The sequence below is a fragment of the Ranitomeya imitator genome, chromosome 1 (assembly GCF_032444005.1).
Source record: "Ranitomeya imitator isolate aRanImi1 chromosome 1, aRanImi1.pri, whole genome shotgun sequence".
In the NCBI taxonomy this organism is placed as follows: domain Eukaryota; kingdom Metazoa; phylum Chordata; class Amphibia; order Anura; family Dendrobatidae; genus Ranitomeya; species Ranitomeya imitator.
This window is the reverse complement of record NC_091282.1, coordinates 287,201,173-287,229,142: the sequence shown is the minus strand read 5'-3', so window position 1 is coordinate 287,229,142 and position 27,970 is coordinate 287,201,173. Positions and strand designations below refer to the sequence as shown.

General features: G+C 45.3%; 2 protein-coding genes across 6 annotated transcripts in view; both read right to left on the bottom strand.

Moving 5' to 3' along the window:
- ANKLE2 (ankyrin repeat and LEM domain containing 2) overlaps positions 1–27,970 on the bottom strand; it is a 162,112-nt gene that overhangs the window by 8,545 nt on the left and 125,597 nt on the right. The gene's annotated exons all lie outside the window — the stretch shown is intronic.
- LOC138657499 (uncharacterized) lies at positions 8,159–11,326 on the bottom strand. Its single transcript, XM_069745280.1, has 2 exons — positions 10,622–11,326; positions 8,159–8,308 (listed from the first exon to the last, which is right to left on the bottom strand). The coding sequence occupies exons 1-2, from the start codon at positions 11,324–11,326 to the stop codon at positions 8,294–8,296; spliced, it is 720 nt and encodes a 239-aa protein (XP_069601381.1). The 3' UTR covers positions 8,159–8,293.

The window sequence follows — 27,970 nt, the reverse complement described above, 5'->3', positions numbered from 1 at the left end:
TGGAGATGTCCCACTTGTCAGCGGAGAACTCCTGTCCTGAGGGCGCAGATCGCTGAGCTCACAGAAAAAAACACATGCGGGGCTGAGCAGGTGCTGCTGTAGAGTGCACACCAGAAGAGTGACTAATCCCTGGAGGAAGTGGGCGGAGCCAGCCACGGAGGCGCCGGTGGGCAGGACAAATATGTCGGGCGGGAAAAGAAGCCCGCCCGCAGACAGGAAGAGAGGGAGCGCGCAAACCGGAAGTAGGCCCCGGAGAAGCCGGGGCCTAAAGTAGGAGCCGGCGGCCGAGGAGGCTAACCGTGGCGCCGGAAAGGTGCGCCGCCATAAACACAGGCGGCGCAGCAGCCTGCCAGGCTGCGCCGCTAGAGAAAACCTGCTGCCGAGAAACCCCCTGCGGCGCCAGAGCAGCGCGCCGCAGGAAGAAGCGGCGCGCCGGTCCGTCAGGGCCGCAGCGCCTGAGTGCCCCCGGAAATCGCGGCGCGCCGACCTGTCAGGGCGGCAGCACCGGAGAGCCCCCAGCAAAAACTGCGGCGCGCCGTAGCGCCTGTGTGCCCCCTAGAAAACCGCGGCGCAGAGGTCAGTGCGCCGCGGGGAGAAGATGTGGCCCCTACCGAAGGACTGGTAGGAGAAATCGCGGAGCCCACCTCAGGCAAACGGCGCGGCAGCCTATAACGGCCCCGCGTCCGTAAGAGAAGATCTGCAGAGAAACTGCAAGCCCAGGTCGTGCTGCGGGGATCCATGCAAGCAGCGACCCGGGATACAGGAGCCCCTAGTAAGACCCCCAGGAAACTCTAGGAAGGGATGGGGGGAAACCGCTGCGCCGGATACTTACCTCAAAAATCCCACGCCGGTACTAACCTTTAAAAGGGGGATGAGACGTCCAGGGAGCTGATGGACGTCCTCGTCTCCACAACCGACAGGCTCTGGTGGGCGAGTGGGTGGGGGACGGAGCCAGGACCGGACTTCTGAGCACGCTTGTGTGCTAGGATCTTGGTCCTGGATAGGGATCTATGAGGATACGGGGTGGCAGTACACGCCATACTCATAGTCCATAATGTGAGACTACAGGTGTGACTGCTCACCCTGTATCCCATCCGGAAACCTGAAAGAAAAACGACGCACATTGAGGTAGATAAGGGTCTAATGAAAGACCCGTGTCCACCTCCTACTGACACTAAGCTAAACTGAAGAGTATAATGCCAGTCGGTGGGGTGTACACTGCAGAGGAGGAGCTAACTTTTTTATTTGCATAGTGTCAGCCTCCTAGTGGCAGCAGCATACACCCATGGTTCCTGTGTCCCCCAATGAGAGGCGATAAAGAAATAGTTAATAAGTAACATTTCCCACGTCTGCTTTACATCAGCACAATTTTGGAACCCAATATCTTTTTTAAGAAGTAAAGGGTTATAAGTTAACCAGCGATTTTTCCAACAAAAAAAAAAGTTTTGTAAATTAGGGACCACACCATATTTAAAGTCACTTTGAGGGATCTATATGATAGAAGATATCCAAAAGTGACACCATTCTAAAAACTGTACCCCTCAAGGTGCTCAAAACCATATTCAAGAAGTTTATTAACCCTTCAGGTGCTTCACAGGAATTTTTGGAATGTGGGGGAAAAAAATGAACATTTAATTTTTTCACAAATTTTTTTACTTCAGATACAAATTTTGTTTTATTTTGACAAAGGTAACAAGAAAAACTGGACCCCAAAATTTGTTTTGTAATTTCTCCTGAGCATGCCGATGCCCCATATGAGGTAGAAAACCACTGTTTGGGCGCATGGCAGAGCTCGGAAGGGAAGGAGCGTCATTTTACCTTTTTAAAAGCAAAATTTGCTGGAACAATTGGCAGATGCCATGTCGCGTTTGGAGAGCCTGTGATGTGCCTAAACAGTGAAAATCCCCCACAAGTGACACCATTTTGGAAACTAGACCCCTCAGGGAACTGATCTAGATGTGTGGTAAGCACATTAAACCCTCAGGTGCTTCACAGAAGTTTATAACGTTGAGCGGTGAAACAAGACAAAAGAAAACAAACATTTTCCCACAAGTATATGTTTTAGTCCCAAATGTTGCATTTTCATAAGGGAAAGTGTATGTTTCCACAGTCAGGAAAGGCTCACTATTTGCTCAGGATTTGACGCAGGTAAAATCTGCACCAAATCTGCATCTGACGTCACTGGCAGGTCACCTGCGTTTTCTATGCGCTATTTTCATGCGGAATTGTGTGTTTTTGTAAGCCAAATAGACAGATAGAGAAATATATACATATATATACACACATACACATATTTACAAATATATACATATAGAATTGTGATGCAATTTCCTTGTCCAGCCTCTTTTACATACTTCATTGAAGAATGTTTACACACAAAGATAGATCTATAGATAGATAATAGATAGATGATAGATATAGCTATAGATAGATCTATAAATACTATAGATCTATCTATAGTTAAATAATAGATATTAGGAAGATGATAGATATATCGATAGATAATACAAAGCTCGATGTTTAGTAATAAACATAAAATAGTACATAAAAAGTTAGGCCGGGATCACACATGCGAGAAACTCGGACAAGTCTCACATCTCAATACCCGACACTGCTACCGCCACTCAGGGGTGGAGGGTGCGGGTGCATGTATTTCTATGCAGCCGCACGCTCCGCTCCCAAGTGACAGCAGCAGTGCCGGGTATCAAGACTCGTCAGAGTTTCTCGCATGTGTGATCCCTGCCTTAAAGACACACACAAAATCTGAATAGGCCGGAGTCACACTTGTGAGAAACTCGCACCTCAATACTCGGGACCGGAGTGTGCAGCTGCATGTATTTCTATTAAAATAGGAGGACAATTGAGTATAACGGGTTAAAACCAGATACTTTATTATAAATCTGTCACATGACAAGCAATACAAAAAATCTATTTATAAAAACCGGAAAAGAATAGATGGACAATCCCCGGCACCATAGCCCACCATAAATATAGAAAATAGCTCAGTGGCAATACACCAACTCTCTATACATTGCAACAACCAAGTGGTTTACATAGACACAATAGATATACCGTACATATATCAGAGCGGTGCTTACCAAGGTATATAATCAAATAAGGTAGCGGAGCACAGTGGCCAGTGGTGCCGGGTTAGATCTTGCAAACGCCCCAACGTACGTTGTATTTCTATGTAGCTGAACGCTCCGGTCCCGAGTGCCGGCGGCAGTGCCGGGTATTGAGGTGCTATGAATCTTAGCCCACAGCTGTATATTTAGTCTTTACTGGCTATTAAAATAGGGGGACCCCCAAAAATAAAATGACGTGGGGTCCCCCTATAATTTATAGCCAGAAAGGCTACGCAGACAGCTGATGGCTGATATTCATAACCTAGAGAGGTGACATGGATATTGCCTTCCCCCCCCCCCCCCCCGGTTACAAATACCAGCTCCCAGTCGCCCCAGAAATGGCGCATCTGTTAAGATGAGCCATTTCCTGCGCTTAGCCTCTTCCCACTGCGGCTGTACACAGCGTCAAACATGATCTTTAACTACCTTATGGCGCCTATGTGGCACCGGAGGGATTATCCCTCATGGTAGATACTCTAATATCCGTGATCACTAAGTAATTTTTCTGATACCTACCCAGGTCTTATTTTGTATCTGTGTGCTTTACTATTAGTGTACTGGTTGGTTCTCCTCCTCTCTGCATGGTGGAATTCTTGCTACAGTCTATCATGCTTTTTTGTGTGTGTTATTTTCGTTGTATTTATGTATTAATAAAATATTGTTATCTTTTGTCTACCCATTTTGGTGTCGGTACTCCCCTTTTTTTTCGCTGGTGTGGTATACAGCGTCAAACATGCAGCGTTTCGTGACCGTGGAAACATACCCTAACGGGAGAAATTGCACCATACAATTTGTTGTGCATTGTCTCCCGAGTACGCCGATACCCCACCATATGAGAAACTACTGTTTGGGCGCACGGCAGGGCTCGGAAGGGAAGGAGTGTCATTTGACTTTTTGAACGTAAAATTTCTGGGAATCATTAGTGGATATCATGTCCCATTTGGAGCGCCTCTGATGTGGTTAAACAGTGGAAACCCCCACAAGTTACCCCATTTTGGAAACTATTCCTCTCAAGGAACACATTTAGATGTACAGTAAGCGCCTTTAACCCCCAGGTGCTTCACAGAAGTTTTTAACGTTGAGCCGTGAAACAAACAAACAAACAAAAAAAAAAAAAACATTTTCCCCACAAAAATGTTATTTTGACCCCAAATTAGGCATTTTCATAAGAGGAACAGGATAAATTGCACCATACAATTTGTTGTGCAATTTCTCCTGAGTACGCAGATACCCCATATGTGGGGGAATACTACTTTTGAGGCACAGTGCAAAGCTCAGAAGGGAAGAGGTGCCATATTGGAGTTCAGATTTTGCTGTAATGGTTTGAGGGAGCCATGTTACATTAGCAGAGACCCTGAGGCACCAGAACAACAGAAACCCCCTTATATGTGAACTCATTTTAGAAACTACACTCCCCAATGAATTCATTTAGTGGCGCAGTGATCATATTGACCTCACATGTGCCTCACATTTTATAAGACTGAGAGGTGAGGAAAGAATAAATAACATTTTTACACCACTAAACTGTTGCTTTAGCTAGGGCTAATAGTAATTTTTTTATTTTTAACAGCAAACTGAAGTCCATTTTTACCTGAAAACACCAATACCCTACATGTAATAGGGAAATATTTATCAGGCACAGTGCAAAGCTCAGAAGGCAAGAAGCGCCAGATTTTACGGTTATGGTTTGCAGGTGCCATGACCCACTGGGAGAGTCCATGAGGTGCCAACACATCAGAACCCTCCATAAGCGAATTCCTTCAGAGGTGTAGGTTGTAAAATGGGGTCATCTAGGGGTCCAATGATCATATTGACAACACGGGTGTGTCAGAATTTTATACCATTGGGCAGTGAAGACAAAAAACATTTTTAATCACCCAAATTTTGTTTTAGCCCCAGATTTTACATTTTCACACAAGTGGGTAAAAATGGCACCAAAATTTGTCCCACAAATTCTACTAAACATCATCCAGCGCTCTACGGTGACCACTTAATTTGGGGTTTCCATCTAAATCGCTAAGTGACGCGATTCAGATGAAACCCCTGAGGGATCCATTCACTATAATGAAGCAGCAGAGGTACTCTGGACTCCGTCTGGCCTCTGTTCAGCAGTGGCTTTTCAGAAGCGCACAAAACTTTGGCTCATGGCAAAGACGGACACTGCCGGGTCACTGGTCAGACAGCGTCAACTGTGCCTCCATCTGTCTCATTATAAGGAATCTTCCTCCAAGGGTTCCGTTGGAATCACTCATTTCAGAGATTTACACAGATAAATGTGCGCCGAGCCTTACTACGATCTTTGGGAGGCAGAATGAAAAGAAAAAAAATCAACAGGTGAAGGATTGGTTTTATTTTTTACGCCACTCCTTGAGATAAGTGATTAGGCGATTTTATTCTTCGGGTTGGTGCGATTATAGAGGTTCCAGATTTATATCGGGTTTTTATGTTTGGCTGCTCTCACACTAAAAGACGCTTTTTATAGCAAAAAATAGCTTTTGCATCACCATATTTTGAGAGCTATAATTTTTCCATATTTTGACCCACAGAGTCATACGAGGGCTTTTTTGCAGGACGAGTTGATGTTTTTATTTGTACAAATTTTTGATCACTTTCTATTCCCATTTTTGGAAGGCAAAATGAACAAAAACCGGCAATTCAGGATTTTTTTCTGGGGGGTTTGGGGTGTTATGCCGTTCCGTGTGTGGTAAAATTGATAAGGTAGTTTTATTCTTGGGGTCAATACGATTACAGCAATACCACATTTATATTTTTTTATGTTTTGGCGCTTTTACACAAATGTTAATAGAAAAAAAAAATTTCAATTGCTTTATTCTGAGAGCTATAACTATTTTTCTGCTGATAGAGCTGTATGGTGGCTTGTTTCTTTTGCAGGACAAGATGGCGTTTTCAGTGGTACCATGTTTATTTATATCAGTCTTATCGCTTATAGGTCAGGTCGTTGCGGACGCAGCTATACCAAATGTGTACTTTTATTGTTTTTTTTTCATACAAATACTTAATGAATACAAGAGCTTGATTTTTTTTTTTAAATATTCAAGATTTTTTTTGCACTTTTGTTACCTTTTTTACTTTGTCCCACTATGGGTCTATTATTTTTTGCAGGCTGATTGCTTGTATAGTATGGGGATGCAGCAGCATCCCTGTGCTTTACCAACTGTCAGCTCTGCACTGACAGAGAAAGTTGCTGATCATGCACTGCGTATGATCAAGTAACTTTGCTAGCTCTAGTGACCCAGATGTCGATATCGGGTCACCACGGCAACGATCTGAACCCCATGTCACACCACAGGGTCTCCAATCCAAGGGCAGAGGGGCGGTCATCCCTCTGCCAGCTCCCGGAATGCTGTGATCAATTACAGCATTTAGAAGGTTAAAATGCCAAGAATAGTGTGTGACCACACCTTGCACTTAGTGCAGGGTGTTAGCTGTCAGAATCAGCTGACATCCGGTGGCGATCGCGATCGCACGTGGGCTGTGCGCAGGCAATGACGTAATAATCCCGTCCCTTATCAAATAGGCCCAGGGAACAGGGACATATTACAACATATTAGTAGTTAGAAACACGTGTGCACAACCGTATGAGGTGCACGGGTAGGTTCCCAAACCGTAATCAGCAAATAATACAAAACCCGGCACTCAACTTTGTGGTGTGAAGAAACGAAAGATTTATTATCCCAAATCAGAAAACGTTTCGGTCACACAACTGGACCTTCATCAGTAACTGAAATAAGTATGTACATACAGTACAGCATAATTAAAAACCATAATTGGGAAAACATAAATAAAACTGTGAACAAAAATAACCAAAGTATATACAACATATGCAACATCCTATGCATATGACTATGGCGAAAATGATGGTGGGTGGATACTAGTGGTATAAGAGAGTGACCTATGTCGTGGCACAGTGGTAGTACAGTGGTGGAGTTTTACATACCGTTTACTGGGACAATATATAGATTCAAGTGGCTATATGGCCTGCCTGGGAGGTGGAACATAAATCATAGTGAGAGAGTGGACTGAGGTACTATAAACGAGAAGACAAAAGAAGCAGGAGTGTATGGACACCTACCCGGAGGTAGCTACCAATATAGTATTGGATATCCAGAGAGAAAAGTTACAGCCTAGAAGAAATAGAACATCTATGACGGACCCTGATGGAGTTACATACTGGAGAGACGCTGAAGAGTGTAGCATGTAATTACCTATATGGGTGCTGTCATCGCGGCGTCCACCGCTGAATAGCAAGTGAGGAGAGAGGGCCGTGGGGCTGTTTATATAGTGGCAGAGACTGGGAGGATGTCAGCTGTGAGCATGAGAGCGGTGCTTAACCGCCCAGGAAGTGGGCGGAATTAGGCAGAAGTGACCTGCCAGGAAGAGCAGGTGACATGGACGGTGGTGTGCGGGCGCCATCTTGGAGGTGGCAGTGCTAAAAAGTAGATAGACTGTGCCTGACCACAGCCGCCAGTGTGCGATACATAGGGCTATAAGGGCGGCTGGAGTTCGCATGTCCAGACGCTTACATCGGGTATGAGAGGCTATGTGCGCAGCGATTTATACACTACCCGGAAAAAAGACTGTAATGCGCATGCCTGTAACTGCCTGCATTAAGCTGTGTGGAAAAAAAAAAAAAAAAAAAAAAAAAAAAAAAAAAAAAAAAAAGTGCGGCAATAAAAATACTGCAAATAAATGAAAATGAGCCTGTTAAAAATGAAAGAAGGCTAATTAGCAAACGCCAGGCGGGAGTAAATTAACCGCATGTACATGTACCCGAATACAGGGATACTATAATGCCCATCAGGGGCCACGGGAAGGTTGTAGTGCAGTTGTAAGGTTAAAGATGGCAGAGGAGAGGTATGTGTAACCGTCATAGAAAGAGGGTATATATAAACTGAAGCAGATTGGAAAAAAGGTATAAGGACCAAGATGCACCAACATACCAGCAGGCCAATGGTAGAAAGGATGGAAAAATGACAGCCGTCAGAGGAGAGAGCAGTAGTGGAAGTGTTTTGACCGATGACAAGAACAGTACTGAGATGGTGTTGATAACACATAACAATAATAGCTATAACAGGGGGACGTGAGTATCCTGAGCATAGTGATGACAAGTGGGTGGAACTGTGCTCGTGATCCATTATGCCGACAATTCAATATAGACGACTCTAAAAAAACAGAGAAAAGCGAGTTAGTAACAAAGTAGGGTAATATTGATATACATCATATAAACGCCATCAGCTCATAGTCCCGATTCAAGCCTTTCGGAGAGAGGGTTTCCAGAGTATGGATCCAGAAAGCCTCCTTCTTTTTGAGCAAAGTGATCCTATCACCACCCCGCCTTGGGGGTGGTACATGGTCAATGACCTGGTATTTTAATTGGGAAACAAAGTGTCCTTGAGTATGAAAGTGGTATGGGATGGGAAGGAGTAGGTTGCTACAACGGATGGTGGATTTATGTTTTGAAATCCTATCCCTGACCGGTTGTGTAGTTTCCCCTATGTAAAGTAAGCCACACGGGCATTTGATAAGGTACACTACATAGGTGGAGTCGCAGGTGAAGAAGTTCTTGATATGAAATGTTTTGCCAGATCTGGGGTGTTGGAACGTGTTCCCCTTTTGTATGTTATTGCACTGTGCGCAATGAAGGCACGGAAAGGTGCCAGTCTTTGGTCGTGAGAGGAAGATCTGTCGACGTGGGTCCTTAGGCCCAATGTCAGCTTTGACCAGATTGTCCCTTAAGTTGGGGGGTCTCCTAAAGCATGGTAAAAAGGGCTCCTTAAATTCTGGTATGTCAGGGTGGGCTGTAGAAAGGAGATGCCAGTGTCTCCTGATGGTTTTGTGAAGAATGAAGGAGAAGGGGTGATATGCATGCACGAAGGGAATGCGTTTTTCTGTGTTCCTCCTGGCTATTTGGGGTGGAGGGTCCCTAGACCGTGCCAGTATTGCCGAGGGATAACCCCTCTTAAGAAATTTCGTGGTCATGCCCTGGAGACGTTCCTCACAGAGTATTGGATCCGGGACTATGCGTTTGACCCGTTGGTATTGTGATATAGGAATCGAGCGTTTCGTGGATGGTGGGTGGAAGCTCTGGTAGTGTAGCAAGCTATTCCTGTCCGTTGGCTTAGAGTATAGATCAGTAGTAAGTAGGCCCGCTGAATCTTTGAGCACCGTAGTGTCTAGAAAATTAATGGCGTTCTGGTCATGACTGATAGTGAATTTGATGCCTGGCCAGGCATCATTGAGGAAAAGGAAGAACTCCTGCAAGGACTCCAATGAGCCCCCCCATAGGCAAAAAACATCATCTATGTATCGTTTCCACACGGAAACGTTGTGAATAAACAAAGGATGTTTGTAGATGACGGACGTCTCGAATAATGCCATGTACGTGTTAGCGTACGGGGGCGCTACATTCGAGCCCATTGCGGTCCCCCGTCTCTGCAAGTAAAAGGAATCCTGGAAGAGAAAAAAGTTATTATAGAGTACCGTTGTCAGTAATTCAATACAAAGATTGATCTGGTCCGTATCAAGGCCTGCGGCGGTGAGGGACTGGTGTACCGCATTAATGCCGTTCAGATGCGGAATGGACGTGTACAAGTCCTTAACATCTAAAGTTACCAGGAGGGTGTTTGGAGGTACCCTATGTAGATCCCTGATACATTGTAAAAAATCCCCAGTGTCCAAGATGAATGATGCTGATCTCTGAGTAATAGGTGTGAGGATTTTTTCCAGGTATCGTGATAGTGGGGAAGTGATTGAATCTGTGGAGGCCACAATTGGCCTGCCCGGGGGATTAGACAGATTTTTGTGTATTTTTGGTAAGGTATAAAATACCGGTGTGATGGGGTTCTTCTTTCTCAGAAAATCACTTGTCTTAGGATCAATGATCCCTAGGTGTGAGTATTTGGTGATGATGCTATCAATTTTACCCCTAATCTCTGTAGAGGGATCTCTCGAGAGTCGGTCATAAATAGAGGTATCATTAAGCTGGCGATGGATCTCCGCTATGTATTGTGCCTTGTCCATTATGACAAGCGCGCCACCCTTGTCTGCTGGTTTTATGATGAGGTTGGGGTCTTTCTGTAGTGTGACTAATGCCTGATATTCCGTAGCAGAGAGATTAGATGGATAGTGTAGTCTACCTTTTTCAATAATGTCGCGTATAGTGTGGAACGACTCTTGGACGAAGCCAATAAATGTCTCCACAGCGTGGGAGCCCTGAGGTGGGCGGAAGGAACTTTTGTCCCGTAGGCCTAATGTCACAATAGACATAGGGTTGGTACAGGGGGGTGGGGTGTTGATTGGAGAAGAGGCAAAATGGGTCTTAAGTCTTAGTAAACGAAAAAAGCGTTGTAAGTCCATCTCTAGATCAAATGTTTTACACTGATACGAGGGACAGAAAGACAAGCCCTTTTGTAATACCCCAAGTTCTGCAACCCCCAGGGATCTAGAAGAAATGTTCACCACCAATGATTCTGTACCTTGGATCTCGTGATCCGCATTTGATCCGTGGTGTCCCTTCTTGGAGGCGCTCCGTCGGGTTTTCTTTTTGGAAATCGGCGTCGTTGTCCTAAAAAAAGGCTTGAAGTAGAGGGGAGGACGTTCCTCTCTTGGTCTGAGCCCGAGGTGGAATAGTCTGTAGAGGATCTCTGGTTGCGTGCAGGTTGGCGTCTTGATGTCGAGTTGTCGTGCCATCGGTATACTTGATTAGTCTCGTAGTCAATCGTGTCACGAGAGAATTTGCTGCGTTTGCGGTTCTCAGTATCCCTTTTATGTAGATCAACCCGCTCCTGGATCTGGGTCCTCAAGGTGCTCAGTTCCTCTGCTGTACCGGTGGAAGACAGCTGAGTTTCGATACTTTTGATTTTGGCCGCGTTGGTATCAATTGCTTTGTGAAGATGTTCTAGGGTGAGTGTTATCAGATCAAATGAACATTTATTAAGTATCTGTTCAAACCTCAGACAATAATCAGAACAGTCACTAAACAGGGTGGGACGGAGGGGGACTCGAAGCCCTCTGGGGATCCTCTTAACACGGAGGTACTCGGAGAGGGTGGCGCAGTGCAATTCTATGTTGACTTGGTGCCTAGTGGCACAGTCCACTCTCTCCTGTGACTTTCTGAAAATACCCCCACGTGAGACACGGGGACGTGACCTTGAACGAGCACTTAGGCACCAAGTCAACATAGAATTGCACTGCGCCACCCTCTCCGAGTACCTCCGTGTTAAGAGGATCCCCAGAGGGCTTCGAGTCCCCCTCCGTCCCACCCTGTTTAGTGACTGTTCTGATTATTGTCTGAGGTTTGAACAGATACTTAATAAATGTTCATTTGATCTGATAACACTCACCCTAGAACATCTTCACAAAGCAATTGATACCAACGCGGCCAAAATCAAAAGTATCGAAACTCAGCTGTCTTCCACCGGTACAGCAGAGGAACTGAGCACCTTGAGGACCCAGATCCAGGAGCGGGTTGATCTACATAAAAGGGATACTGAGAACCGCAAACGCAGCAAATTCTCTCGTGACACGATTGACTACGAGACTAATCAAGTATACCGATGGCACGACAACTCGACATCAAGACGCCAACCTGCACGCAACCAGAGATCCTCTACAGACTATTCCACCTCGGGCTCAGACCAAGAGAGGAACGTCCTCCCCTCTACTTCAAGCCTTTTTTTAGGACAACGACGCCGATTTCCAAAAAGAAAACCCGACGGAGCGCCTCCAAGAAGGGACACCACGGATCAAATGCGGATCACGAGATCCAAGGTACAGAATCATTGGTGGTGAACATTTCTTCTAGATCCCTGGGGGTTGCAGAACTTGGGGTATTACAAAAGGGCTTGTCTTTCTGTCCCTCGTATCAGTGTAAAACATTTGATCTAGAGATGGACTTACAACGCTTTTTTCGTTTACTAAGACTTAAGACCCATTTTGCCTCTTCTCCAATCAACACCCCACCCCCCTGTACCAACCCTATGTCTATTGTGACATTAGGCCTACGGGACAAAAGTTCCTTCCGCCCACCTCAGGGCTCCCACGCTGTGGAGACATTTATTGGCTTCGTCCAAGAGTCGTTCCACACTATACGCGACGATATTGAAAAAGGTAGACTACACTATCCATCTAATCTCTCTGCTACGGAATATCAGGCATTAGTCACACTACAGAAAGACCCCAACCTCATCATAAAACCAGCAGACAAGGGTGGCGCGCTTGTCATAATGGACAAGGCACAATACATAGCGGAGATCCATCGCCAGCTTAATGATACCTCTATTTATGACCGACTCTCGAGAGATCCCTCTACAGAGATTAGGGGTAAAATTGATAGCATCATCACCAAATACTCACACCTAGGGATCATTGATCCTAAGACAAGTGATTTTCTGAGAAAGAAGAACCCCATCACACCGGTATTTTATACCTTACCAAAAATACACAAAAATCTGTCTAATCCCCCGGGCAGGCCAATTGTGGCCTCCACAGATTCAATCACTTCCCCACTATCACGATACCTGGAAAAAATCCTCACACCTATTACTCAGAGATCAGCATCATTCATCTTGGACACTGGGGATTTTTTACAATGTATCAGGGATCTACATAGGGTACCTCCAAACACCCTCCTGGTAACTTTAGATGTTAAGGACTTGTACACGTCCATTCCGCATCTGAACGGCATTAATGCGGTACACCAGTCCCTCACCGCCGCAGGCCTTGATACGGACCAGATCAATCTTTGTATTGAATTACTGACAACGGTACTCTATAATAACTTTTTTTTTCTCTTCCAGGATTCCTTTTACTTGCAGAGACGGGGGACCGCAATGGGCTCGAATGTAGCGCCCCCGTACGCTAACACGTACATGGCATTATTCGAGACGTCCGTCATCTACAAACATCCTTTGTTTATTCACAACGTTTCCGTGTGGAAACGATACATAGATGATGTTTTTTGCCTATGGGGGGGCTCATTGGAGTCCTTGCAGGAGTTCTTCCTTTTCCTCAATGATGCCTGGCCAGGCATCAAATTCACTATCAGTCATGACCAGAACGCCATTAATTTTCTAGACACTACGGTGCTCAAAGATTCAGCGGGCCTACTTACTACTGATCTATACTCTAAGCCAACGGACAGGAATAGCTTGCTACACTACCAGAGCTTCCACCCACCATCCACGAAACGCTCGATTCCTATATCACAATACCAACGGGTCAAACGCATAGTCCCGGATCCAATACTCTGTGAGGAACGTCTCCAGGGCATGACCACGAAATTTCTTAAGAGGGGTTATCCCTCGGCAATACTGGCACGGTCTAGGGACCCTCCACCCCAAATAGCCAGGAGGAACACAGAAAAACGCATTCCCTTCGTGCATGCATATCACCCCTTCTCCTTCATTCTTCACAAAACCATCAGGAGACACTGGCATCTCCTTTCTACAGCCCACCCTGACATACCAGAATTTAAGGAGCCCTTTTTACCATGCTTTAGGAGACCCCCCAACTTAAGGGACAATCTGGTCAAAGCTGACATTGGGCCTAAGGACCCACGTCGACAGATCTTCCTCTCACGACCAAAGACTGGCACCTTTCCGTGCCTTCATTGCGCACAGTGCAATAACATACAAAAGGGGAACACGTTCCAACACCCCAGATCTGGCAAAACATTTCATATCAAGAACTTCTTCACCTGCGACTCCACCTATGTAGTGTACCTTATCAAATGCCCGTGTGGCTTACTTTACATAGGGGAAACTACACAACCGGTCAGGGATAGGATTTCAAAACATAAATCCACCATCCGTTGTAGCAACCTACTCCTTCCCATCCCATACCACTTTCATACTCAAGGACACTTTGTTTCCCAATTAAAATACCAGGTCATTGACCATGTACCACCCCCAAGGCGGGGTGGTGATAGGATCACTTTGCTCAAAAAGAAGGAGGCTTTCTGGATCCATACTCTGGAAACCCTCTCTCCGAAAGGCTTGAATCGGGACTATGAGCTGATGGCGTTTATATGATGTATATCAATATTACCCTACTTTGTTACTAACTCGCTTTTCTCTGTTTTTTTAGAGTCGTCTATATTGAATTGTCGGCATAATGGATCACGAGCACAGTTCCACCCACTTGTCATCACTATGCTCAGGATACTCACGTCCCCCTGTTATAGCTATTATTGTTATGTGTTATCAACACCATCTCAGTACTGTTCTTGTCATCGGTCAAAACACTTCCACTACTGCTCTCTCCTCTGACGGCTGTCATTTTTCCATCCTTTCTACCATTGGCCTGCTGGTATGTTGGTGCATCTTGGTCCTTATACCTTTTTTCCAATCTGCTTCAGTTTATATATACCCTCTTTCTATGACGGTTACACATACCTCTCCTCTGCCATCTTTAACCTTACAACTGCACTACAACCTTCCCGTGGCCCCTGATGGGCATTATAGTATCCCTGTATTCGGGTACATGTACATGCGGTTAATTTACTCCCGCCTGGCGTTTGCTAATTAGCCTTCTTTCATTTTTAACAGGCTCATTTTCATTTATTTGCAGTATTTTTATTGCCGCACTTTTTTTTTTTTTTTTTTTTTTTCCACACAGCTTAATGCAGGCAGTTACAGGCATGCGCATTACAGTCTTTTTTCCGGGTAGTGTATAAATCGCTGCGCACATAGCCTCTCATACCCGATGTAAGCGTCTGGACATGCGAACTCCAGCCGCCCTTATAGCCCTATGTATCGCACACTGGCGGCTGTGGTCAGGCACAGTCTATCTACTTTTTAGCACTGCCACCTCCAAGATGGCGCCCGCACACCACCGTCCATGTCACCTGCTCTTCCTGGCAGGTCACTTCTGCCTAATTCCGCCCACTTCCTGGGCGGTTAAGCACCGCTCTCATGCTCACAGCTGACATCCTCCCAGTCTCTGCCACTATATAAACAGCCCCACGGCCCTCTCTCCTCACTTGCTATTCAGCGGTGGACGCCGCGATGACAGCACCCATATAGGTAATTACATGCTACACTCTTCAGCGTCTCTCCAGTATGTAACTCCATCAGGGTCCGTCATAGATGTTCTATTTCTTCTAGGCTGTAACTTTTCTCTCTGGATATCCAATACTATATTGGTAGCTACCTCCGGGTAGGTGTCCATACACTCCTGCTTCTTTTGTCTTCTCGTTTATAGTACCTCAGTCCACTCTCTCACTATGATTTATGTTCCACCTCCCAGGCAGGCCATATAGCCACTTGAATCTATATATTGTCCCAGTAAACGGTATGTAAAACTCCACCACTGTACTACCACTGTGCCACGACATAGGTCACTCTCTTATACCACTAGTATCCACCCACCATCATTTTCGCCATAGTCATATGCATAGGATGTTGCATATGTTGTATATACTTTGGTTATTTTTGTTCACAGTTTTATTTATGTTTTCCCAATTATGGTTTTTAATTATGCTGTACTGTATGTACATACTTATTTCAGTTACTGATGAAGGTCCAGTTGTGTGACCGAAACGTTTTCTGATTTGGGATAATAAATCTTTCGTTTCTTCACACCACAAAGTTGAGTGCCGGGTTTTATATTACAACATATGTCAGAAAGGGCTTACGGTAATATGTAACCTTACAAAGACCCTACAAACAGCTACATTTTTTAAAGTTGCCTTGCCAGATTTATTTTGCAGTGGTCACTGCAAGGCAATATGTGATGAAGTGCTGAAGGTTTTAAAATGACATTTGGGGGCACAAAATCTGCAGCATTTACAGAAGAGGCAAAGTACAGTGCCGGCAAAAAAAATCTTTACACTTGCGCAGCAAAAAAAAAACTTTACATATAAAATCCTCATCATAATTTCACTTTTTAAAAGTGTACACAATGGGGGAGAATTAAAAACTGTCTAATATTAAAGCTGGCTTTGTTGCAAATATCAACTCAGTTTCCACTTCTCTGGTAAAGAGAAAGCTGCACTCTGGTTGTTATGTGCAGCCCAGCCAGTTTTGCTATTAGGCAGTCTTTTATTATCTCCCTCAGGTTTTTTATTATCTCCCACAATGGGTCGAAAGAAGCTTAAAATGGAAGAGAAATCCCGTGCCTTGACTCTGCTCGAGAAGGGAGATTCGGTGATTGTTGTAGCTAGAGATCTGGGAGTGTAAAGAGAAGCAATTTATCAACTGAAGCGGTCGGCGGCATCATTGCCTCCTGGGATGGTACCGCAGAGGAAGTCAGGCTCTGGCGCACCCAAGAAGACTTCACCAAGGACTGATAAGCTTCTGAAGCGTGAAGTGATGTCACATCCTTCTATAACTGCCGTTGAACTAAAAAACAAGTACCCTATGCTCCTCCAGAACATCGCAACTAGGACAATTCATCACCGCCTGCAGAAGGACCTGGGTCTACCAACTTGCCGTGCCGCAAAGAAGCCCCTGCTCACAGCAGCAATGAAGAAGAAAAGGCTTGCCTTTTGTAAGAAATATCAAGATTGTACATCTGAAAAGTGGAAGAAAGTGATGTTTAGTGATGAGAGCACTTTCAGGCTGGTCAGGGGAGGCTCAAAGGACACGAGACACGACCCAGCAACATCAACAATCTAAAGGAGGTGCTGAAGACACTGTGGGTAATCATGGACTCCACATACTTAGCCAGCCTTGCTGAATCCATGCCTAAACGACTGCAGATGGTGATAAAATGTAAGGGTGACATGACAAAATACTAATTGTAATAAAATATCCACAATAAAACACTTGAATCCACTTGAATATTAAGATTTTGTGGTTTCATTGAACTTGTAAATATTTTTTTTGCCGGCACTGTAGATTAGGGTTAACAAAATCTAATTTAACTTTTTTTTTTTTGTTTGTTTGTGAACACACCCTTAAAAAGGGATATCCCAAGCAGGGGATAGGTCTCTAAGGCTTGGTTCATATTGCGTTAATGTGACCGCGCTAACGGCGAGAGCGGGGACGGTTAATGCGACCCCATAAAACAACATTGCGTTAGCGCTAGGCGCTAAACGGATTGCTGCAACGCAATATGAGCCTAAGGTTTAAATAACTTATAAAGCATGGAACAATATCCAAACACAATAGTATTTATAGCGCTTTGAGGTCATTCAGTGCCATTTTCACCCTTTCAGCCTCTTTACGCATTCCTCTGTAATTTTGGTCTCTACATTCTGTGGCAATGTAGCAGTTTGTCCAATGTGACCAGGGAGCAGCTGCATCTCCAAGAAGTGTAGTGTAATCTGCTTCGGCTCCTCATCTCCCACCCCTAACCTGTAGAGAAAATAGTCCCTCACATGCAACCTCAGTGATCCCACTCATGGATAGCTGGGAGGGGGAAGACTAGCTATCAAGTTTTCTTCCCTTCTCATCCTCACTTGTTACAGCTACCCAATAGCTCAAATTCTCCCATTATTACCATATAGTAGAGTTTCCCAGCTTCAGCGCTCAAGAGACGCCATCAGATCAGGTTTTCAGGAGTTCCTTAGTATTGTGCAGGTGAAAAGTAAATCACCAGTGCAATACTAAGGAAATCATGAAAACATGATTTGTTGGTGGCTCTTGAAGACTGGAATTGAAGAACACTGCCATATAGGTTCTGTTTCCACGGTCAGGAAACTTGGTGCTTTGGATGCAGCGGATACCCTGCTCAGCCCAAAGCACCGCCTCCCCTTTGTACACGCGGTGATTCTGGATGTGTTCATCCTATCCATAGACTGGGTTATTTATCTTGCAGAGACGGAGCGTCTCCGCAAGATCAGTAGACATTCTGCTATCTATACAGACGCACCGCATGTGCATGCGCGTATACGCAGGGCCGCCAGATGCAGCCGTGCACACATAGTGGAGACAGGATTTCATAAAATCCCATCCACTATGCTGTAACATCTGGCCGCTGACGATTGGCCGCTGCGGCTGTACGAAGCGTCCAATCTGCAGCATATCCTGATGTAATACGCCACGTGGAAACATACCCTTAGATCACTGTATAGTGTATATTTTTGTGACAGAGCAAAGCTTACAAGCATATCTTTCAGCCCACCACTGAATAAGGTCAAACAAACATTGTGAAAAAAAGGATGAACACAAGACAGCATTGACAAAAAAAATAAAAGATATCTATAGTATACACACACAAAATAAAGTTAGTAGTTTATATCTACATACACAGATTAAGAAAAAAAAAGAGGAAATACATTTTTTAAGAAGGGTGTATATTGCAAAGATGCAAAACAATGCTTTGAAAAGGATATGGAGGACACATTTGGGAATAATATTTTTAAATGGATTCTCCACAACTAGGACAACCCCTTCTCATGTTTGGCCCCAATAAAATAAAAAACACTCATACTCCCCTCCAGCTCCAACAGTGTCGGCACTCGCGGTCCCAGCGTTCACATGATGTTATGACACATGAGCCCGCTGCACATCAGTGCTGGCGTAACTCTCCCCTCCTTTGGACGTATGAATAATCAAAATGCAGTGGGAACTGCAACTAGTTGCTTACTTCCTCTTGATTTCATGCAAGTCGAGTGCTTGTATTTTATTGGGGCCAAACATGGGAAATGAGAAGGGGTTGTCCAAGTACTGTAAGTTCAGGTAAAAATAATGTAAGGGTGATAGACTTAGGGGTGAGTTTATATAAGCTGACTGGCGGTAGTATAGACAGACGACTCAGGCTGAGTACGCCGATACCCCATATGTGGAGGTAAACCACTGTTTGGGCGCATGACAGAGCTCGAAGCGAAGGAGCGCCATTTGACTTTTCAATGCAAAATTGACTGGAATTGAGATGGGACGCCGTGTTGCGTTTGGAGAGCCACTGATGTGCCTAAACATTGAAACCCCCCACAAGTGACACCATTTTGGAAAGTAGACCCCCTAAGATACTTATCTAGAGGTGTGGTGAGCACTTTGACCCACCACGTGCTTCACATAAGTTTATAATACAGAACCGTAAAAATAAAACAAACATTTTCACAAAAATCTTTTCGCCCCCAATTTTTTATTTTCCCAATGGTAAGAGAAGAAATTGGACCCCAAAAGTTGTCCAATTTGTCCTGAGTGCGCTGATACCCCATATGTGGGGGGGGAACCACCGTTTGGGCGCATGGGAGGGCTCGGAAGGGAAGGAGCGCCATTTGGAATGCAGACTTAGATGGAATGGTCTGCAGGCGTCGCATTGCGTTTGCAGAGCCCCTAATATACCTAAACAGTAGAAACACCCACAAGTGACCCCATATTGGAAACTAGACCCCCCCCAAGGAACTTATCTAGATGTGTTGTGAGAACTTTGAGCCCCCAAGTGTTTCACTACAGTTTATAACGCAGAGCCGTGAAAATAAAAAAATTTTTTTCTTCCACAAAAATTATTTTTTTAGCTTTCAGTTTTGTATTTTCCCGAGGGTAACAGGAGAAATTGGACCCCAAATGTTGTTGTCCAATTTGTCCTGAGTACGCTGATACCCCATATGTTGGGGTAAACTCCTGTTTGGGCACAAGGGAGAGCTCGGAAGGGAAGGAGCACTGTTTTACTTTTTCAACGCAGAATTGGCTGGAATTGAGATCGGACGCCATGTCGAGTTTGGAGAGCCCCTGATGTGCCTAAACAGTGGAAACCCCCCAATTATAGCTGAAACCCTAATCCAAACACACCCCTAACCCTAATCACAATGGTAACCCTAACCAAACCTCTAACCCAGACACACCCCTAACCCCAATCCAATTCCCAACCATAAATGTAATCCAAACCCTAACCCTAACTTTAGCCCCAACTCTAACTGTAGCCTTAACCCTAGTGGAAAAATGGAATAAATACTTTTTTTAAATTTTTTAATTTTTCCCTAACTAAAGGGGTGATGAAGGGGGGGTTTGATTTACTTTTAAAGCGGGTTTTTTTAGCGGATTTTTATGATTGGCAGCCGTCACACACAGACGCTTTTTATTGCAAAAAATATTTTATTCGGACTCCCATGACAGCACTACGAGAGAGGGGATCCACCCTTAAGGAACAGGAAACCTACAGATACAAAAAGGGCGGTACCTCTCCCATGCATCAGTTGGTTTCCTGTTCCTGAAGGGACTGGATCCTACAAAAGACTTTCTACAGTATTCCAGGCCGGCCGGACCGATTCAGGTAGCGAGGGGGGTCTCCTACCTCGGTCGGTGCGGGTACCTGATGTGGTCACGGTGGCCCTGGCAGGGCTGCACGGCGGTGACTAAACAGCGAGGAGCGGTCGCCAGGGGATGTCCTGTCTCCGGAGCCAGCGTGCGGTAAGTATAGCGATCCTCCCTCCCTCGTGTGCTGTGGGTCTCTCTGCGTGTGGGGGGGCGGCAGCGTCTATGGGGCGCCGGCCGGAGTACAGCTGGCTGGCCTCGGCGTTCCACGATGGCTGCAGCGCTGACAGTAAGCGCTGTGAGATGTGGTGACGTCGGTAGGCAGAGCCGGCGATGACTTCCGGGTCGCGGAGCTCCTGCGCATGCGCGGGGGCTCCAAGATGGCGGCGCCCACCGGAGATTCATGCCGCTCCCCTCAGAGCGTCGGATGGTTCCCTACAGCTGCGGGAGGGCGGGAAAATCAAAACGAACGCTGAGCAAGCTGTGCTGACCGAAGGAGGGGCTTTATAAGAGAGCTCAAGCTGCGTGTTCCCGGCTTCTGGCTCCAAATTACTTAAGATGGAGTCTGATCAGGATCAGCAGGTTGTGCTGCTGGACGAAGCATCCCAGAAGCCTAAGGAGAAGGAACACTAAAGAAGGAGCGATGGATCTGGCCGCAAAAGCTCCTCCAGACAGGGGTCTGGAGTGTCAGCCAAAAAAGATCCCCCTCGTACTTCGGTATCTCTCTGGGTGTGGGCAGCCACTGGTAAGTGATCTTCGAGAAAGTTCACTTAGTGACTAGTCTCCCCTCATATGTTTTGTGCAGGGAAGAAAAAACGTCAGTAAGGCGAAGCATAGGGAGTGTGCCATCTGCGGGGTTCCCTTGCCTGACTCACACCCTAAAAAACTATGTGACCCCTGCATCCAGCAGACGGTGAGGTCCTGGAAGGAGGGGAGGGGGTATGGCATTTAGATCTTATACACTAGTCTGCCTTACTTATCCCCTCAGGTAGCGGAAGAATCCTCATATTGCGGCCAGTCTAAAGGAAATGGTTAGAATGGAGGTCAGACAGTCTATTAAGAACCTGTCACAGACAGGAGGCTCTAAGCAGAGAACTCAGTGGACGTCTGATTCGTCTGTGGATAAGGACAAGAGCGAAGAATCGGACGATTCAGCAGCATCATCCTCCTCGGAAGAAGAAGACGCTGCTCGTTTTTGCTTACCCTAAAGCCCCCGTCACACATAGCGAGATCGCTGCTGAGTCACAAGTTTTGTGACGCAACAGCGACCTCAGTAGCGATCTCGCTATGTGTGACACGTAGCAGCGACCAGGCCCCTGCTGTGAGATCGCTGGTCGTGTCGGAATGGCCTGGACCGTTTTTTGATCGTTGAGGTCCCGCTGGGTAGCACACATCGCTGTGTTTGACACCTTACCAACGACCTCGTTGACAGGACGTCCCATTGAATCGTCATGAAATAGCATCGTTGTACAGGTCGCCGCATCGCTGCTGCGTCGTTGGGGAGATCGCACTGTGTGACATCTCACCAGCGACCACATAGCGACGCAGCAACGATCCCTGACAGGTCGTATCGTTGTCGGGATCGCTTAAGCGTCGCTATGTGTGACGGGGCCTTTAGAGAGGATAGACAAATTAATAACCCAAGCCTCAACTATCTAAAGAACAAATGATGTTCAGTGGGTTAGAACAGAGGAAGCGCAGAGTTTTCCCTCTGAATGAAAAGATACAGGAACTTAACAGGGAGTGGAGAAAACCAGAGAGAAAAGGCTCCTTACCACCTGCGCAGAAGCGTAGGTATCCTTTTGATGACCCAGCAGTACGTAACTGGGAAAAGGTCCCAAAACTGGATGCGGCAATTGCCAAGGTAGCAAAGTGATCCTCTCTCCCGTTTGAAGATATGGGAACGCTTAAAGACCCCCTGGATAGGAAAGTGGATACCTTCCTAAAGGGGACCTGGGAAATGGCAGCCGGCTCCTTAAGACCTGCGGTGGCGTCAACCTGCACGGCAAGGTCAATGATGGTCTGGCTGGACCAGTTAGAGACCCAATTAAGACAGGGGGCCTCTAGAGATTCCATACTCACAGCATTACCAGTAATCCAGGAGGGGGCGGCTTTTTTAATCGGACGCTTCAATTGACTCCGTTAAGCTGGCAGCTAGAGCAGCAGGACTTCCTAATGCTGCAAGGAGAGCCCTATGGTTGAAATGCTGGCCAGGGGATATGCAGGCGAAAGCAAAGCTCTGCGCTATCCCTTGTAAAGGCGAGTATTTATTTGGTCCTACCCTGGATGAACTCCTGGAGAAAGCAGGAGATAAGAAAAAGTTCCCCAATTTATTCAATGCATATCGTCGTCCCTTCAACAAGAGAAGGTTCAATCGAGGAGGGAAACGCTGCCTTCTCACCGGGTAGAGATCCAGATCCAGATTGGATGATAAGCGAAAACGAGGTACAGGTGTCATGTTTCGCCGTAACCCGACAGAAAGCAAAAAACAGGATCAGTGACTAGTAATCCCAGTGGGAGGGAGACTGTTGCATTTCTCGGCGGAATAGTCGAGAATCTCAAACAGCGTTTGAATTTGTTCATACTCCACGGGACAAATTCATGTTAACACCCTGGCGCTCATCTCCCACTGAACAAATTGCCTTAGAAGAGGAAGTGAGGACTCTTTGCTCCAAAAATGTTCTGGTAGAAGTGCTGTATTCTCAGGCAGGGAAAGGGTTTTACTCTCCCCTATTCCTAATCCAAAAACCAGATAAGACTTATAGAACCATTATAAATCTCAATGGTCTCTAAGTTTTTGGTAAAACATACTTTCAAAATGGAGTCCATCAATTCGACAAAAATGCTTTTCAACAACTGTTTTATGGTAGTAGTGGATTTGAAAGATGCCTACTATCATGTACCCATTCATGCTGATTTCCAACGATACCTGAGGGTAGCAGTGCTAATGGAGGGAAGGATTCAACATTTTCAGTTCAGGGCACTCCCCTTCGGGATAACTTCTGCTCCTAGAGTGTTCACTAAAATAATCGCTGAAGTCATGGCACATTTAAGGGAATCAAATGTCCTTATAATCCCCTACTTAGATGATTTCCTCATTGTAGGGAACTCGGTAGATCACTGTCTGTCACAATGTGAGATTACTAAAGCTAAACTAGACTAGAACACCCGGGTTGGATCATAAACTTCGAAAAATCTAAGTTACAGCCCCTAAATATTTAAAAATTCCTGGGATTAATGTTGAATTCAGTAACACAACAGTGTCTTCTCCCTATAGAAAAGATAGATCTAATTCAGAATTATGTATTAAAAGCAATTAATACACCCTCCATGACACTTAGGCAGTGAAGGAACAAATTATGAAAGATTCTCCATTTTGTGCTAGATTCTCCATTTTGTGCTAGATTCTCCATTTTGTGCTAGATTCTCCATTTTGTGCTTTGACTCCATTTTGTTGTTGGTTAAAGATAAATTCTGTTATTTACTTAGGTAGAAGGTTACAGCTGCCATGAAGTAACTCTGTCCTGTTTCTCACGAAGATAACATTTTGTTATTCAGCTAGTCTATGGTTCATAATTGGTTTGAAGACCTTGAGTGTTCTAACTCGAGCCGAGCCAGATAAGAGACTCGTGGGTGTATCGCTATACAAGACTGAGGCATCTGTTAATATGTTTTTTTATGCCAAAAAGACACGACCATATCTGTAGTTTCCATTTTTCCTGTATCCTCATGGGTTAAGTTTTTCCTGTATTCTTATACAGGTCCTTCTCAAAAAATTAGCATATAGTGTTAAATTTCATTATTTACCATAATGTAATGATTACAATTAAACTTTCATATATTATAGATTCATTATCTACCAACTGAAATTTGTCAGGTCTTTTATTGTTTTAATACTGATGATTTTGGCATACAACTCCTGATAACCCAAAAAACCTGTCTCAATAAATTAGCATATTTTACCCATGCAATCAAATAAAAGTGTTTTTTAATAACAAACAAAAAAAACAACAAATAATAATGTTCAGTTATGCACTCAATACTTGGTCGGGAATCCTTTGGCAGAAATGACTGCTTCAATGCGGCGTGGCATGGAGGCAATCAGCCTGTGACACTGCTGAGATGTTATGGAGGCCCAGGATGCTTCAATAGCGGCCTTAAGCTCATCCAGAGTGTTGGGTCTTGCGTCTCTCAACTTTCTCTTCACAATATCCCACAGATTCTCTATGGGGTTCAGGTCAGGAGAGTTGGCAGGCCAATTGAGCACAGTAATACCATGGTCAGTAAACCATTTACCAGTGGTTTTGGCACTGTGAGCAGGTGCCAGGTCGTGCTGAAAAATGAAATCTTCATCTCCATAAAGCATTTCAGCCGATGGAAGCATGAAGTGCTCCAAAATCTCCTGATAGCTAGCTGCATTGACCCTGCCCTTGATGAAACACAGTGGACCAACACCAGCAGCTGACATGGCACCCCACACCATCACTGACTGTGGGTACTTGACACTGGACTTCAGGCATTTTGGCATTTCCTTCTCCCCAGTCTTCCTCCAGACTCTGGCACCTTGATTTCCGAATGACATGCAAAATTTGCTTTCATCAGAAAAAAGTACTTGGGACCACTTAGCAACAGTCCAGTGCTGCTTCTCTGTAGCCCAGGTCAGGAGCCTCTGCCGCTGTTTATGGTTCAAAAGTGGCTTTACCTGGGGAATGCGGCACCTGTAGCCCATTTCCTGCACACGCCTGTGCACGGTGGCTCTGGATGTTTCCACACCAGACTCAGTCCACTGCTTCCTCAGGTTCCCCAAGGTCTGGAATCGGTCCTTCTCCACAATCTTCCTCAGGGTCCGGTCTCCTCTTCTCGTTGTACAGCGTTTTCTGCCACATTGTTTCCTTCCAACAGACTTACCATTGAGGTGCCTTGATACAGCACTCTGGGAACAGCCTATTTGTTGAGAAATTTCTTTCTGGGTCTTACCCTCTTGCTTGAGGGTGTCAATGATGGCCTTCTTGACATCTGTCAGGTCGCTAGTCTTACCCATGATGGGGGTTTTGAGTAATGAACCAGGCAGGGAGTTTATAAAAGCCTCAGGTATCTTTTGCATGTGTTTAGAGTTAATTAGTTGATTCAGAAGATTAGGGTAATAGGTCGTTTAGAGAACCTTTTCTTGATATGCTAATTTATTGAGACAGGTTTTTTGGGTTATCAGGAGTTGTATGCCAAAATCATCAGTATTAAAACAATAAAAGACCTGACAAATTTCAGTTGGTGGATAATGAATCTATAATATATGAAAGTTTAATTGTAATCATTACATTATGGTAAATAATGAAATTTAACACTATATGCTAATTTTTTGAGAAGGACCTGTAGGTTAAGAACTGTGAGCGTGTTCTTATGCTGATTGGTTGAAGTAGAATTTGCTAATATGATAAAACTGCAACACAATAAACAGTGGCCCGGAGATCTGCTCGATCCCCCATACAGAGGCACGAGTCTCCGTCTGGTCATTTTCAGTTGCCGGCAATGCCCTGTAGATTAATTTGGAAATCACTGAGTCAACCGTCAAGGATCACTTTAGATCCTCCCTCAACAAGGCAAGCAATGTCCCTACTTGGGTCACTCACATCTTGCATTCCAGCAGTTAAGTGGGCTCAGTTCCACACCAGATCCCTACAAAAAGAAGTCTTGTTCCATGACAGAGCTTAGGAGGCGCGTTAAATGGGAAATTAACATTGGGGCCGATAACATTGAATTCCCTTAGGTGGTGGTTAGATAAACAGAATTTATCAGCAGGGGTTCCCTGGATAGTAGATGTCACCCAGGTGATAACCACAGATGCCAGCTCTTCGGGGTGGGGAGCCTATATGGGGGACATGATGGTCCAGGTGCAATGGGAACCCTTCACAACATTCTCATCCAACCAAAGGGAGTTGTTGGCGGTTGAATTGGCTGTTAAAAAATTCCTCATATCTGCAGGGCCAGCACGTCAGAATTCTGTCGGACAACAGAGTTGCAGTCGCTTATATAAACCGGCAAGGGGGAACACGTTCCGAGACATTAATGCAGATCACGGATCGCTTGTTCCAGGTGGCAGAGCTCAATTTTCAATCTTTGACAGCTCTCCACATCAAAGGAAAAGAGAATGTGACAGCAGATTTCACCAGCTGAAATGTGTTAAAGCAAGGAGAGTGGTCTCTCAACGAGGACATTTTCAATCTTATTGTCCACAGATGGGGTCAGCCAGTGGTGGATCTGTTCGCCACCAGAAGCAACAGAAAAGTAAAACTTTTTTGCTCTCTAAATCCCAGGGAGAATCCCCTGGCGGTGGACGCGTTTCTAATAAAATGGGATTTTCCACTGGCTTATGCCTTCCCACCACTGAACCTGATACCTCTAGTGGTGAGGAAAATCAGGGAGGATCGAGCAAAAGTCATCCTTATCGCCCCCTTTTGGCCCAGAAGAACCTGGTTTGCCTGGCTCAAGACAATGTCCATATCGGTTCCCTGGGTACTGCCAGAGATCCCGAACTTGCTTTCTCAGGGACCGATATCCCATCCACAAGTGGCAGCGCTCCATTTAACGGCGTGGAGTTTGAACGGTCACTATTAGTAGAAAAAGCCTTCTCTCCAAACTTAGTAGAGACGCTCCTAAAGAGTAGAAAGCAAATAACTACAAAAATCTACTCTAGGACTTGGAGGAAGTTCTTGACCTGTTCAAAATTTAATATCCAAGATGGGGTGCCGATACAACAAATTTTAGAGTTTCTGCAGAAGGGGTTTGAGTTAAAACGCTCTACTAGTACCCTTAGAGTACAGGTCTCAGCCCTGGGTGCCCTGTTTTCCTGTAATATAGCTAACAACTATTGGATAGCGAGATTTATGAAGGCAGTTAGTAGAACTAGACCAGTGTATAAAGACAGAACAGTTCCGTGGGATCTAAATTTAGTTCTGTCCTCTCTAACAAAACCCGCCTTTAAACCTCTACAAGAGACCTCGATCAAAATGTTGACACTTAAGACAGCCTTCTTGATTGCCATAACCTCAGCTCGCAGGATAGGGGATATCCAGGCGCTTTCCAGACTTCCTCCATTCACAGAAATCTTGTCGGACAGAGTAGACCTTAGACCAGACCCAGCATATCTACCGAAGGTAGCGACACGTTTCCATAGATCGCAGGAGATAGTTTTGCCATCTTTTATTCCTAATCCCTCTAATCCAAAAGAGCAGGAGCTTCATACATTAGACGTTAGGAGATCTCTTCAGTATATTTCAGCCACTGAATTGGAAGAAAGATGGAGCACTGCTTCTTTCCTTCCAAGGTCCAAGAAAAGGGTGTAGAGTATCAAAATATTCACTGGCTAAATGGATTAGGGAAACTATCTCTCTAGCTTATACAGCAGGCGGGGGGGCCAGCTCCGCAGAATCTAAAGGCACATTCCACCCGGGCCATGGCGTCATCCTGGGCAGAAAGATCTGGAGTATCAGTGGAACAAATATGTTCTGATCTCTCCTTCGGGTTAAGGGTGCTACAGACTATAGTCCCTCCCTAAGGTAGCTTACATCTCTGTAAATCTCTCGTAGTGCTGTCATGGGAGTCCGAATAAAGCATTAAGCTACTTACTGGTAGCGGCATTTTTCGGAGGCCCATGACAGCACCCTTAGTTCCCTCCCTATTCACGTG

Coding starts and splice junctions, on each gene's coding strand:
- LOC138657499 (XM_069745280.1), bottom strand. CDS start 11,326: ATGTTGACTTGGTGCCTAAGTGCTCGTTCAAGGTCACGTCCCCGTGTC.